This window comes from Wasmannia auropunctata, unplaced genomic scaffold, assembly GCF_000956235.1.
Source record: "Wasmannia auropunctata unplaced genomic scaffold, wasmannia.A_1.0 LD335328.1, whole genome shotgun sequence".
Taxonomy (NCBI): Eukaryota; Metazoa; Arthropoda; class Insecta; order Hymenoptera; family Formicidae; genus Wasmannia; species Wasmannia auropunctata.
The window spans coordinates 273,029-286,082 of NW_012027562.1; the positions used below are offsets into that span (position 1 = coordinate 273,029).

The following is a 13,054-nucleotide window of genomic DNA, read 5'->3' on the forward strand; positions in this document are numbered from 1 at the left end:
TTTTTTTATCCAGTTAGTATTTTCTGAAATAGAGGGGGGGGGGTCCGATATTTTATGAACACCCTGTGTATATATATATATATATATAAATTATTTTTACACAACAGGAAATGCAGGCTACTTACTAGATAGGAGATAATCGTTGGAAAAACATGAATGATAGCGGTAATGACGACTGGCACAATTACGACTGAGACAGTTACGGACGCTTTTAGACCGTAATGACTTAATAGCATCCAAATGAGTGCGCCAGCACCGCAAATTATAAATATAACAATAGATGTTACGGCAAGTTGCGTTATAATTAACAAACACTTGGCACACCAATGCAAACTTATATCCTGTATCATTTCTGCCAATAGCTCTTCCAGCTCTTTATAAATCGATGCCGATTGCAGAGCAGCCGTTTTTGGGGAAGATATACTGAAGTCCCATCCACAGAATATTTTGCTGCTATACATATTGTGCACTTTTCCACGCGTTTCGACGTAAGACTTTCTATAAGAGGATATTACTCTAAAGAAATAAAAAAAAATTTACCGTTACATTCAATTAAGTTACAAATTGAATAATTTAATCACATTATAATTCTATCACACATACTTGCGAGAGAGTGCAACAAATGTAACTATATAGCAAAAAAGCAGCGTTAGAAAATAGGCAAATGGAATGCTATATTTGGGTCCAAATGGTGCGTCTACCGTGCCATTGGAATAAAAACCATAATACATTATTGTGTGGGATAAAAAGCCCTACAAACCAAGATATCGTGATGTGCGCGCCGTTTTTAAACATGCCGCTTGTATAGTAAAATAACGACTGCACTTACATTGCCTGTTAAAAAATCCAATACCTCAATATTGTTTGGCACATGTGTTTGAGCCAGTGACTGCGGGATCACAATAAAGGATACACTGAAAACATAAAATATCCATTAAAAAATTTTGGTTGTTTCATTTAATAAAAGTCAGTACTTTAAAAGACAGTTCTTTGCCAACCAAATAAGTCAGAATCGAATATTCTTCAAAAATTCTTGTTTTAATTTTAAATAACTTTAAAATAGTTTAAAATTTTTGCCAATAGTATATCTTATAAATAAAAGTTCTCGATGGCGAAGCAAGATAAAAATGTACCTCAATACACAGCAAATTGTATTGAGGAAGAGTAACCATCTCAAGAATTTGAAGTACGTCGCTATACCGCTCCCATGGTGACTCTCAATGGTTTTTATCGTCCGATGCCATAATTTTATCGTCAATAAGTTCCGTATTGTCATCCAAATCTACATGAAAAGAAAACTCCAAGTTGTTAGATTTTTTATGCATAAAAGGACAATGATTTTGCTTCAAGACTCAAGATTCATCATTACCTTTGCTGACTTCAAGCTAACATTATATCTAAACAGTTTCCAGCAACTAATCGATTTCTCTATCGTCTTGCGGTTAACAGTTGCCATCAGCTGCGACTTGACGGATCGCTTCACGTTGAGGCACTGCGGTATCGTCCTCACCGTTTCCATCCTGAACTGCTCCGACTCGGGATCGTCCTGCATAAACTTGTCGCTTGATTGCAGGTGATTGGCAATAGCATTAGCACACTCCTCGTTAGACAAACGAGCGACGTTGCGCATTCTCAAAGTGGCATATGGAATAATGGAGTTTAGATCATCTGACACGCTGTACCCTTGCTCTACTGAAAATATCAATTCCCATTTTGAATACGCAATAGAAGTGGTTTTGCAAAAAAATTCTTGATACTCTGATGCTCAAGGGCTACACTTACTAGCCTGCAATTCCATTGGCAGTAGCTGTTGCATTTGAACAGATTGATCAGAAGATTCGCGGAGATTCGCTTCTTGAATTTTTTCAGACGACATTCTGGTAAGGTCGGTTGACATCTAAATTGTGTTCTGAAAGGAAAATAATTTTATAAATGCTTGGTAAACAAGTAGAGAGAGAATATCACTTTTGAAACATGCAAATTCACCTTTTGCCAAAATATTCCTCAACAACCAAAAGCAACCAAAACACAGTCATCGGCCAATGGCAATCGTTTCCTCCACGCGAGTAAAAAAAATAAATATTAGCTGTATATCATTACATTTGCAATCTCTGGGAAATGATTTGGTGCAGATGGGCGATTAGATAAGGCACGTACGTCTGATCTGAAGTGGAAAGGAAATTTACACGATAATCGTGTTTAATTCCCTTCTGATGTTCATCCTGGACATCTGCAGTCTATAAATATAATACATATATAATTACAACAAATTATTTCGATCGTGTTTCTCGTCATTTCATGTCCCTACGATCGACGAGGTTACAATTTCAGTTTTATGCACATTAGACCTGCGACTCTTCGAAATAATTCACAATCGCAATTACGTTGAACTTAAACAATTTTACTTTTGTTAATTCTTTCGAAAATAGCGTTAAAAATGATCTACTGCGTCCCACGGAAAAGGTCTGAGCCACTTCTAACCTAATTCCTACTAAAGTGACGAATTTCGCACATTAACCCTCGAAGTACGGCTCTGCGTTAAGAATCACATGTTCCAAATAACACGAACAAATCAAATCGTACTTCTCTCAATGACTACTTTGAATTTTTCATCTCAAACAACGTTCGAGACGAGCGGTTCGGTCGATCCCATTGTTGACGTAGAGCCGGGCGAGAGCGGGATGTAATTCGAATGTTTTCGCGCCTTGATTACGACAATACGACGTGCGTCATCGAATTTTCCGACACGGATGGGAATCGCGATTTTCGGACACGCCCCGAACAGCTCCAATTCGCAATGCGCAGAGAGCCACTTCCGGAGAAAATGATTTACGATGCGAGAAGTTTCATTTGAATCCTCCTTCGAGAGCAATCCGAAATATTGTGGACAAAGAAACGATCAACCGATCACCTGAATCAGTCGCTCGAATGTAATGCGCTAAGAAATCGTGGACGTCGGTTTCTCGGATTGCGCTTGTTGAACGGGCACCATTGCAAGGCGATGACGATTTCCGGCCACTGTTACGACAGTGGCCGGAAATCATCACAAATGGCGCTCGTTTAAATTATCATTTACTTAAAAAAAATGCATGAGATTAAAATTTTTCACTCAACGAAATAAAAAAAGCTCGATTTGTTTCAAATTTCTCTCAGAAACAGAAAATCAGTTTATAAGATGAAAAAAAAAAAATTATAAATGACTGCAAACTATTTCCGTTCTTATTCAAAATAATTATATAATAAAATAATATTATAATAATCACAGTTATACATAAGGAATGCATATAAGTGTGATTTTCAAGTTATTTTATTTTAACTCGACCTCGGGGGAACATTGTTGGCCAGCTTTGCTGAGGATGATTGAAAAGATTGAGATGAAGTAATAAATTTAGCTTTATTACCATTATTATTACGAAAGACTTAGATTAAATAAAAAATATTTTCAACATTATCCTTGCATTGTTGCGCTTCAGGTTTTTATCCTGAATAGTCCCATACGAAATATCTAAAGACATCAAATGCATTTTTGCTTTTCCGCCGCTCCGTAACGCCACGCGTGGAATCCATATGTACCAGCCCGTACCAGCATAGTCACTTTCGTCGATACACGTTCTATCATTAGTGCACTATAATACTATTATCTTTTTGCAGCATCGATATAGTAGAGTATCCATATTAAGGTTTATATTATATAAACTGTGTACGGTAAGTTTCATAGTATAATTTAGAATCAACATGTAGCTTTCAGTCAGTGCACTGCATGATTGATATTTTTTTCCCCTTTAAATCTCATAAAAAACCTGAAACGATTTCGTGCATTATATATTGCATACGTCATAATAGAAGCGGCGTATTTCTAATCAATGCCTCAAGTCTCTTGCGTAAGTTCTATATTTTCTGTATTTCGAAAAAATAAGCTATAAATGCTTCTAAATAGTTGTAAAAAGCTGCGAGCTGAAGAGCTCGAAAGTAACTTATATTTCAAAATATAATGATAATTTTATCTCATCAATAACGTTAGATGAAGGTTGACTTTTATTACTTTCAAGACCATTTCTTAATTTTCTAAACCAGCTCTGACCACGCTACTTACATTTTTATCATGATGAGTAAGTACGATGCAGTAGTACCTCACCACATGTTGTAATCGGTATCATCTTGATCAAAGGTTATGAAAAATCCGACTAGAGTTGAATATACAACAATATTACCTGCTAATGTCAGATAGCAAGCGCCCCATTGTATCTGTAAAATACAAATAATCCGCGTGTGTTCTATCTGATCAATAGATATTTAAAGCTAATATATTGTATCAGTTACAACAAAAAAAAAACTTATTTACAATTGTTTTATTGTACGGAAATATCGTTTTTAACTTTAAAAATATCATTTTTAAATACAAAATGCCACTCACTACTGGCTGATCTGCCGGAGATCGCGCCAACACGATTGGAAGAGCAAAGGACGACACTACGAATCCCATTGTAATAAATATTGCCAGCTCTAAACATGGATTACTGTTGCTTCCCGAATCGTCTGTGTAGCGGCGTGCTATTATAGTTGGAATAGGTGCCAATATGTAGAATAGTACAACGAAAAATGGCCACCATACTCTGGAAATTGTGTTGCACGTGTTACAACGCTTATAATTTTATAATTCTAAAATTAAACAAAAACAGATCCATTATACAAAGAGAGATAATACTCACTTATATATCGGTAACGCGCAGCCAAGAATGACAAACGTCATTCCAATGGAACCAGCGAATGCTAGCAGTACTAATCTGTAATCAGACATTTCCATCCATTGTGTAACAATTGTATTTCAGTTAAATTAACAGGCTACCTGACGACCGTCTACTTTGCACGAATGTTAAAAAAATCTTGAGAGGCAATCTTGCGAAAGTACTCACGCTGTTTCGAGGATGAACGTCACGAAAAGGAGAGAGCGTCATGAAATGAGAAAGATACACAAAATTAATCTCCATGCATTAACATTACACAAGCAATATTATAAATATTACATCTCTACGAGTCTAATACTGTCGAATTTTTGAGCATATCTAGTCTCAAGAACTGTTTCGCGGCAATAAATTTGTATCAATTTTTCGCGTGAACGATTGCGCTCGTTAAAAAAAAAAACATAGATTCTACGAGCAGATCGCAAACAATCAACGACGCGACATCGCGGAGGAACGAGACTCCTCTGCGGACGCGACTCTCGTTTTTGCGAAATCAGGACGGTGGGAATTGAGGGGAGTCGAAAGTAATCGTGACGCGCGTTGCCCTTAAAATCCGATTACGGGACGATTGATTAAGCGGCGAAGACGACCCCAAGCGAGTGTCAAAGCGGCGATGACAACAACGGCGAGGTTATGTTTTGACAGGCCGATTCTCGCGGTTCTCGCCCGAGCTCCCCCGGCGACGATGACATTTCGCGGGGGTTCGCGCGCCGCGAGGGGCCGGCGGGCTCCCGAAAGGTGATCAGGAATACGTCGAATAACCTTTAATCCCGGCCATTGCAAATCGATTTGACAAGTGCGTGTATTTATCGAACTCTCGGCTACCGACGTAGACCGCGAACTACGCGTGACGCAAACTGTCTAAAGCCCCGTCGGAGGAGACTGGCACTGCCGTAGATCGGAGTTCACAGGCCCCCCGAATGTCGATTTCGAGATGTTATCATGCAGTTGTATGATTATTTTATTGATTCAATTTGATTTTACTTCACATTTAAAATGGTCTTCAATATAAAAACAGATTAGTACACATCTAACCCAGCTGTCCTTATAAAAATATAATTAGATAATATAATTGGACACCGACGAGATATTATTAAAGACACCCTTAAAGTTAGCGTGGTTTAGTAATTGCTAAAATTTAAGCAATTAGTCAATAATATTAATTTAATGATTTATTATATTGTTAGATCAATGTTTTCTAGACATGTACATTGTAATTCATCCGTATTATAACTTGCTAATAGTTAATTTTACTTAAAATTTGTCCAGGCCTTTAACAGTATTTTGTCGGTGAATTGGACAAAAGGTTGAAATATATGCTTTTAAATCGAAACACACATCCTCGAAAATGGCAGCGACGATTAAAGTATACATTTTTTTTTCAGACTCTGGGACGATTTAAAGTCGATCAGAAGAATCTAAGAAATGACGATTCGAAGGACGATGGCGAGATTGGCGAGAGAACCGATGTGAAAAATATACGAATTGAGATGCCGCACGTAATTTTGTCCAGTTGAAAAATCGTTCGACGGTGGGAGAGATGACGCTACCATTTTCGGAGAAGCCAATCACCCGATTGGCCGCCGCCGCGTCATCAGGCGGCGCGCGCGATTAGCGCTTGCGGACGCGCCTCTATCCTATGATTCGGCAACGGTAGAAGCGAGCCATCACAGAACTCACGGACACACAGTTTCCTCATTCGCGTCCGTGACTCCGTTGCTAGACTCGTTACGTGTGCCGAAGGGAGAGAGAGAGAGACCGTGCGCCGTGAGAGTTCCTTTTTTTCCGCGGAGAGAAAACACCGAGAGGCTTTTGGACGATGAGCGATCCGAAGAGGTGAGGAAACCCGGAGCGTTCGACCCGGCCCGGCCGACGTCGAGCTTCTCCCTCGCCGATTTCTCGCGCGCGCTCGTCGGCGGGGCGACGTGCGTGTGTGTGTCGCGGAGCGCGACAGCCGAGCCGAGGCGGCACTTCAATTTCACGATGTCATCATGTCGACACAGAGAGAGCCCCGACGCTTTGTTTTTTGCGTGGCTCCGCGACGAGGACGACGACGACGACGACGACGATGGTCGAGACATCGCGCGCCCCGTCGTCCTCGCGGCGCCCCCCCCTCCCCCTCCCCCTCAACCCCCCCCCGAGTTCGCTCCGCGGGGATGCTCCCGCGGACGCGGATCGACGCTCATCGAATTTTCGGACACGTCGCCCCCGCGATCATGGCTGTGCGCGTGACACAAAAGGGCAGGTGACGCTCGACGACCCTCGGTGCCCGGAGTCAGCTGGCTCCCGTTCGCGCGGACGCGCGAGAATCGACGAGCGTGAACGAGAATGTTCTCGCTGCTATTTTGCATTCGCGTTACGTGCCTGAGATTAAAAAAAAAAAATATGTTAATTTTGCAAATCTCTCTTGTCCGTCGTCGTCCTTTGAAATTATGTCGAAGGGTTATTTGAGAATTTTAGATTTTCATCAATTTTATTAATAAACGAAATACATTGCGCAATATATATGTATATATGTACGTGTGATATATCACATTAATTATTTTTTTTTCGTTTTTCTCACTTCAGAATACAGGAGGCATGTTTGTTTCATCATGAATATTTTATAGTCAATTTATGGGAAAAATAATATTAAAGATTTTGTGTAGCAGAAAAACTACCCTAAAAGCTGTTTTCTTCAAGAAAAGAATGTTACTTAAAAAAAAAAAAAGAATATCCTTTATTCTTTGACTTATTTTTTTAAATTAGAAATTAACTTTTTTAAATTATAGTTTGTTCTATTTATATTGCTTTACTAATTTTATATGTATGATTTTGTTAGTTATAAAAAATTTATTTGTGTTCAAGATACCAAACATAGGTATTAAACAAAGGAATGTCAAATATGGCAATATTTAACACAGTAACATAATATTGATTACATGTGATATATAATTAATATTCCTTGTTTCAGTGGCGAAGATCTGGCGACGGCTATCCTTCGTAAGAAGGACAGGCCAAACAGATTGTTGGTCGATGAAGCGATCGCCGACGACAATTCTGTGGTTGCGCTCTCCCAAGCGAAAATGGACGAGTTGCAATTGTTTCGCGGAGACACCGTACTTCTGAAGGGGAAAAGGCGCAAGGAAACAGTGTGCATCGTTCTGTCCGATGACACGTGCCCGGATGAGAAGATCCGTATGAATCGCGTTGTCAGAAATAACTTGCGCGTACGTCTGAGTGACGTAGTTTCCGTACAAGCGTGTCCGGAGGTCAAGTACGGAAAACGTATTCATGTGCTGCCAATGGATGATACTGTCGATGGTCTCACTGGGTAAATTTAATATAACATATGAGATATTTAAGATTTAATAAGTGTGAAATGCAGATTGCCCAAAGTAGATTGCTCATTTTTATACATTATTTATTCACACAAATAATTCTCCATTAATTCTCCAATTAATCTTTTATAAAATTCAAAGTTTATACATGGGGATTGAACCTGAGATCTGCCAGATATGAGATAATTACTCTCGCGCAGAGCGTCATTCCGATGAGATTTAGATATATACATATAATGTGTATGATTAACTTTAAAATGCGACTGATTAAGATGCCTAAAATTATGAGTTTATATTATTTTTTACAAAATTAATCTCGTTTTACCTTTAATTATGCAATATTTTTTTTCTTTTTACGATGGCTTGAAGTACATAAATTATAGATAAATTTATTTATTTCCTTTATCAAAATAAAGCTAGAAAGGGGATTTGGTTTACAAAAAAACAAGAAACTTAACCACTCATCCAGCCAAATCACAAGTACATAAATTATATATTTTTTGCATTATTGCAGGAATCTATTTGAAGTCTATTTAAAACCGTACTTCCTGGAAGCGTACCGCCCTATTCATAAGGATGACAACTTCATTGTACGAGGTGGTATGCGAGCCGTGGAATTTAAAGTTGTGGAAACTGATCCGGGACCATTTTGCATTGTGGCGCCTGACACAGTGATACATTGTGAAGGTGATCCGATAAAGCGAGAGGTCAGAAAAATACACCAGTGTTTTCGATATATTCGCAAAGTTTTCGATATCAACGCAAAACAATGAAGCGCGTTATTTATTTACAGGAGGAGGAGGAGGCATTGAATGCCGTGGGTTACGACGACATCGGCGGCGTGCGCAAGCAATTGGCACAAATTAAGGAAATGGTGGAATTACCGCTGCGACATCCGTCTCTGTTCAAAGCCATCGGCGTCAAGCCGCCACGTGGTATATTGTTATACGGACCACCGGGAACAGGGAAGACTCTCATTGCACGCGCTGTGGCAAACGAGACCGGGGCATTCTTCTTTCTTATAAACGGTATGCAATCTGAGTGATATTGAATTACGATTATAAGACGGTACGAGATTTAAAAGACTCTCCACTGTCCGTACAGGTCCCGAAATTATGAGCAAACTGGCTGGTGAGTCCGAGAGCAACTTGCGGAAGGCGTTCGAGGAGGCCGAGAAGAATTCTCCGGCCATCATATTTATTGACGAACTTGATGCGATCGCGCCGAAACGTGAAAAGGTTCGTCAAGTCAAACTGAATCTATCTTTTATAAATCGTATTTTGAAATAAAAATTATATATTTTTTTCTGTATAGACGCAAGGCGAAGTCGATCTTTTATAAATCGCATTTTGAAATAATTGTGTTTTCTTTTTTTCCGTATAGACGCACGGCGAAGTCGAGAGGCGTATTGTGTCGCAACTGTTGACACTGATGGACGGCATGAAGCAGAGCTCCCATGTGATCGTAATGGCAGCTACCAATCGACCGAACAGCATCGACGGTGCACTGCGCCGATTCGGACGTTTCGATAGAGAGATCGACATCGGTATACCGGATGCCACTGGCCGATTGGAGATCTTGAGAATCCACACGAAGAATATGAAGCTCGCTGACGACGTCGATTTAGAAGAGGTGCCATTTATTTTCACTGTCACTTCTAATGAATCAAAATCACACATTTTATACTGTAAAATAATATATTAAAAAAAAATATCGCTCTAGATTGCATCGGAAACTCACGGACACGTTGGCGCCGACTTGGCATCTTTATGTTCCGAAGCGGCTCTTCAACAGATTCGTGAAAAAATGGATCTCATAGACTTGGAGGACGATCATATAGACGCGGAGGTCTTGTCTTCACTTGCAGTAACAATGGAGAACTTTAAGGTGAGTTATTGATCTTGGATGTGATTATATTGAATTGCTAATCGTTTTCTCTAACTAAAAATATCTTTTCGTTAAAGTACGCAATGACGAAGAGCAGTCCGAGTGCTCTGCGCGAGACGATCGTGGAGGTGCCGACGGTCACTTGGGACGATATCGGAGGTTTGCAAAACGTCAAAATGGAGTTGCAAGAATTGGTGCAGGTAAGAATGGACATAAAGCCTGATACACGTACGTGAGTTTTAAATCATTTATTAACGCGTATTTTGGCGTTGCGCAGTATCCAGTGGAGCATCCTGACAAATTCTTGAAATTCGGTATGCAACCGTCAAGAGGCGTATTATTTTACGGCCCACCCGGTTGCGGTAAGACACTGTTGGCCAAAGCGATCGCCAACGAGTGTCAAGCGAATTTCATCTCCGTCAAGGGTCCTGAATTGTTAACCATGTGGTTCGGAGAGTCGGAAGCTAATGTCAGAGATGTTTTCGACAAGGTGAGCTCTCTCTTTCGCTCGCTCGCCATTTTTTAACGGCCAAGTTCAAGATCACAGTTTAACAACGAGTTGTTTTCAGGCAAGATCGGCAGCACCTTGTGTGTTGTTCTTCGACGAGCTCGATTCTATCGCGAAATCTCGAGGCGGCACCGTCGGCGACGCGGGCGGTGCGGCGGATCGTGTGATAAATCAGATATTAACGGAAATGGACGGCATGGGCGCGAAGAAGAACGTATTCATCATAGGAGCGACGAATCGGCCCGACATCATCGATCCGGCAATTTTACGACCTGGTAGATTAGATCAATTAATTTACATACCACTACCGGATGAGAAGTCTCGAGAAGCGATATTCCGCGCTAATCTTCGAAAATCGCCCGTAGCTAAGGTAATAATTTCGTAAATTTGCCTAAAAAGTTTACACCGGGGAGAAACATATACGAAATATTTATTGTATATTCATATTTTCCTGTGATTTTTAAATTATTAAAAAAAAATATTCTTTTTCTTTTATCAGGACGTAGATCTAAGCTACATAGCCAAAGTCACACACGGCTTTTCCGGTGCTGACTTGACAGAAATCTGCCAGCGAGCGTGCAAACTTGCCATTAGACAGTGCATCGAGACTGAAATTCGAAGGGAAAAAGAACGAGCGAATAATCCATCCGCATCTATGGATGTAAGATATCCTGTTATAAAATGCAATTCACTTTACAACATTTTCGCATTATTTCGAAGACTCATTTCTGCTACGTCATTTGTATGATTCATAATAAGCTGAGTCATCAATCGATTCATCTTCGAAGCACAGAGGGTTTCCTTATACATTTTTTATTTTTTTATAACATATTATGACAAGTTGTACAATATTTCCCAATATTTTTTCAAGAGAAAAAAACTTTCATAATCGTATCAATATTTATGTTATGCAGTTTCTGGCAATATTAAGGTTGGCAATCTTAATGTTGCCAGAAATTAACAAATTCGAATAAAAATTGCTATCAGTATACATCACTTCCAAGTTCCTATCGATTTTCTCTAGATGGATGAGGATGATCCTGTACCAGAAATAACGCGAGCTCACTTCGAGGAAGCAATGAGGTTTGCGCGCCGTTCAGTGTCCGACAACGATATTCGCAAGTACGAAATGTTTGCGCAAACGCTGCAACAATCTCGAGGATTCGGGACTAATTTCAGGTACGAGTTTTTTTTAAATTTCAATACGCGCGCAAAATAATTAAAAAAGAAATGAAACTAAATTTTTATGCGTACCATTCTTTTGAATGTTAAAAACACATTTTTCAACACATATTTTAAATGGAGAGATTTATACGTAATGAGGAATATTCTCTTTTATTAAAAAAAAAAAATTATTTGCAGATTTCCACAAAGTGGAGCAGGCGGTGCTCAAGATAATACGCAAGGCGATCAAGCCTTTCAAGATGATGGAGATGACGATCTCTATAGCTAAGTTTTCGTTTCCTTGTATGTCATTACAGTGAGCATACGACAAAAGGGCCTGTCTGTTACCACATAATATATTGCACAGGAATCGTTTTTAAGTGATACAATTGAATTATAAAAGAGAGCGTAAATAAATGTGGATGAGATAAATGGAAATTTTATATGAGGTACATATAAAAGCTTTGCGTTTGTAGAAAAAGGGCACGGACCCTTCTAATCCATGTAGCTAAGAAACATTCGGATATATAAAATATCAATTGAAAACTTGCTTTGTTATATGATTATTTTTACGTTTAACCATTTTTTTAATGGAACTTGGTCTTTTAGCGGAATTGTTACATACGAAATTATCTTTCTTTTCCACCAACGTGACGTGCATGAAAATATATAATCGCGCATCATTAATTAATAATTTATATGAAACGGGAAGATTATTACAAAGTGACAAAACAAGATGTAACACTTCACATCGCGTATACACGTATAGGGATATACATATTACCCATTGCAATTTTGCTACGTAATTTTACATGCGTTACGTCAATTTTGTCGAGCTTGAACTCTCGGAATGGACCCTTTTGCTGCATTATCACTGTACTCGATGAGAATACATTCTGTTGTTCACACTCACACATTGCAGTAATCTTAGGCAGTAATATAAAAAAAAAAAAAAAATTTATGCCATGTCGAGATGAGATTGTCAACCGATGATGATGATGATGATGATGTACGTTGATGATTTTACAAATATCCCTTAATAGTAAATTAATCCATATACGACGATAAAAAAAAGAGCCTTTTTCAATCTCGTCATTCGAATCGTACGATTATCTGCATTATAACCGTTCGCAGTTTTATAAACGTTGAAATTTCCGATGATGAAGGAGCCGAATAATATATATTACTAAATACAATACACGAATAAAGAGAAAGATTTGTCTGATTTTCTTACAAGATGGCAAATTGTTGATACTGATTGCGCCGCAATTGATCGTATACACATATTGTTTGATATAAGATTCAAGGATTAAAAATTTAAAAAAATAGCGCAAAAAAATAAATAATATATTACTATCGGAAACAATTGTTCTTTCTAGGTAACGATTGATATTCGATGCAGAATTTTTACATTAGTAATGAAGGTAATATTT

General features: G+C 38.9%; 3 protein-coding genes across 10 annotated transcripts in view; 1 reads left to right on the plus strand and 2 right to left on the minus strand.

Moving 5' to 3' along the window:
• The window catches only part of LOC105457255 (transmembrane channel-like protein 5), a 4,711-nt gene extending 1,692 nt beyond the window's left edge, over positions 1–3,019 (minus strand). For 2 of the 6 annotated variants that reach the window (XM_011701828.1, XM_011701822.1), the window contains exons 1-8: positions 2,912–3,019; positions 1,987–2,237; positions 1,783–1,909; positions 1,370–1,692; positions 1,134–1,282; positions 830–914; positions 604–752; positions 126–516 (exon numbers count right to left, since the gene is read on the minus strand). In XM_011701828.1, the coding sequence (XP_011700130.1) occupies positions 126–516; positions 604–752; positions 830–914; positions 1,134–1,282; positions 1,370–1,692; positions 1,783–1,897 (1,212 nt within the window). In that variant the 5' untranslated portion in view covers positions 1,898–1,909; positions 1,987–2,237; positions 2,912–3,019. The other 4 variants (XM_011701826.1, XM_011701827.1, XM_011701824.1 and 1 more) reach the window with 4 other exon arrangements.
• A 272-nt stretch (positions 3,020–3,291) lies between these two features.
• Positions 3,292–5,615, minus strand: LOC105457256 (leptin receptor overlapping transcript-like 1). 3 transcript variants are annotated; one of them, XM_011701830.1, is made up of 5 exons: positions 5,505–5,615; positions 4,710–4,784; positions 4,415–4,613; positions 4,094–4,245; positions 3,292–3,800 (listed from the first exon to the last, which is right to left on the minus strand). In XM_011701830.1, the coding sequence occupies exons 2-4, from the start codon at positions 4,748–4,750 to the stop codon at positions 4,132–4,134; spliced, it is 354 nt and encodes a 117-aa protein (XP_011700132.1). In that variant the 5' UTR covers positions 4,751–4,784; positions 5,505–5,615; the 3' UTR covers positions 3,292–3,800; positions 4,094–4,131. The 3 variants fall into 3 exon arrangements, with proteins under 3 accessions (XP_011700132.1, XP_011700133.1, XP_011700131.1); XM_011701831.1 differs by lacking the exon at positions 5,505–5,615 and adding an exon at positions 4,847–4,889; XM_011701829.1 differs by lacking the exon at positions 5,505–5,615 and having other exon boundaries at positions 4,710–4,798.
• A 770-nt stretch (positions 5,616–6,385) lies between these two features.
• Positions 6,386–12,984, plus strand: LOC105457257 (transitional endoplasmic reticulum ATPase TER94). The gene is made up of 13 exons (XM_011701832.1): positions 6,386–6,578; positions 7,696–8,055; positions 8,577–8,769; positions 8,856–9,090; positions 9,167–9,300; positions 9,446–9,694; positions 9,785–9,949; positions 10,027–10,149; positions 10,227–10,439; positions 10,519–10,827; positions 10,957–11,118; positions 11,482–11,636; positions 11,820–12,984. The coding sequence occupies exons 1-13, from the start codon at positions 6,562–6,564 to the stop codon at positions 11,908–11,910; spliced, it is 2,406 nt and encodes an 801-aa protein (XP_011700134.1). The 5' UTR covers positions 6,386–6,561; the 3' UTR covers positions 11,911–12,984.
• Positions 12,985–13,054: the final 70 nt, after the last annotated feature.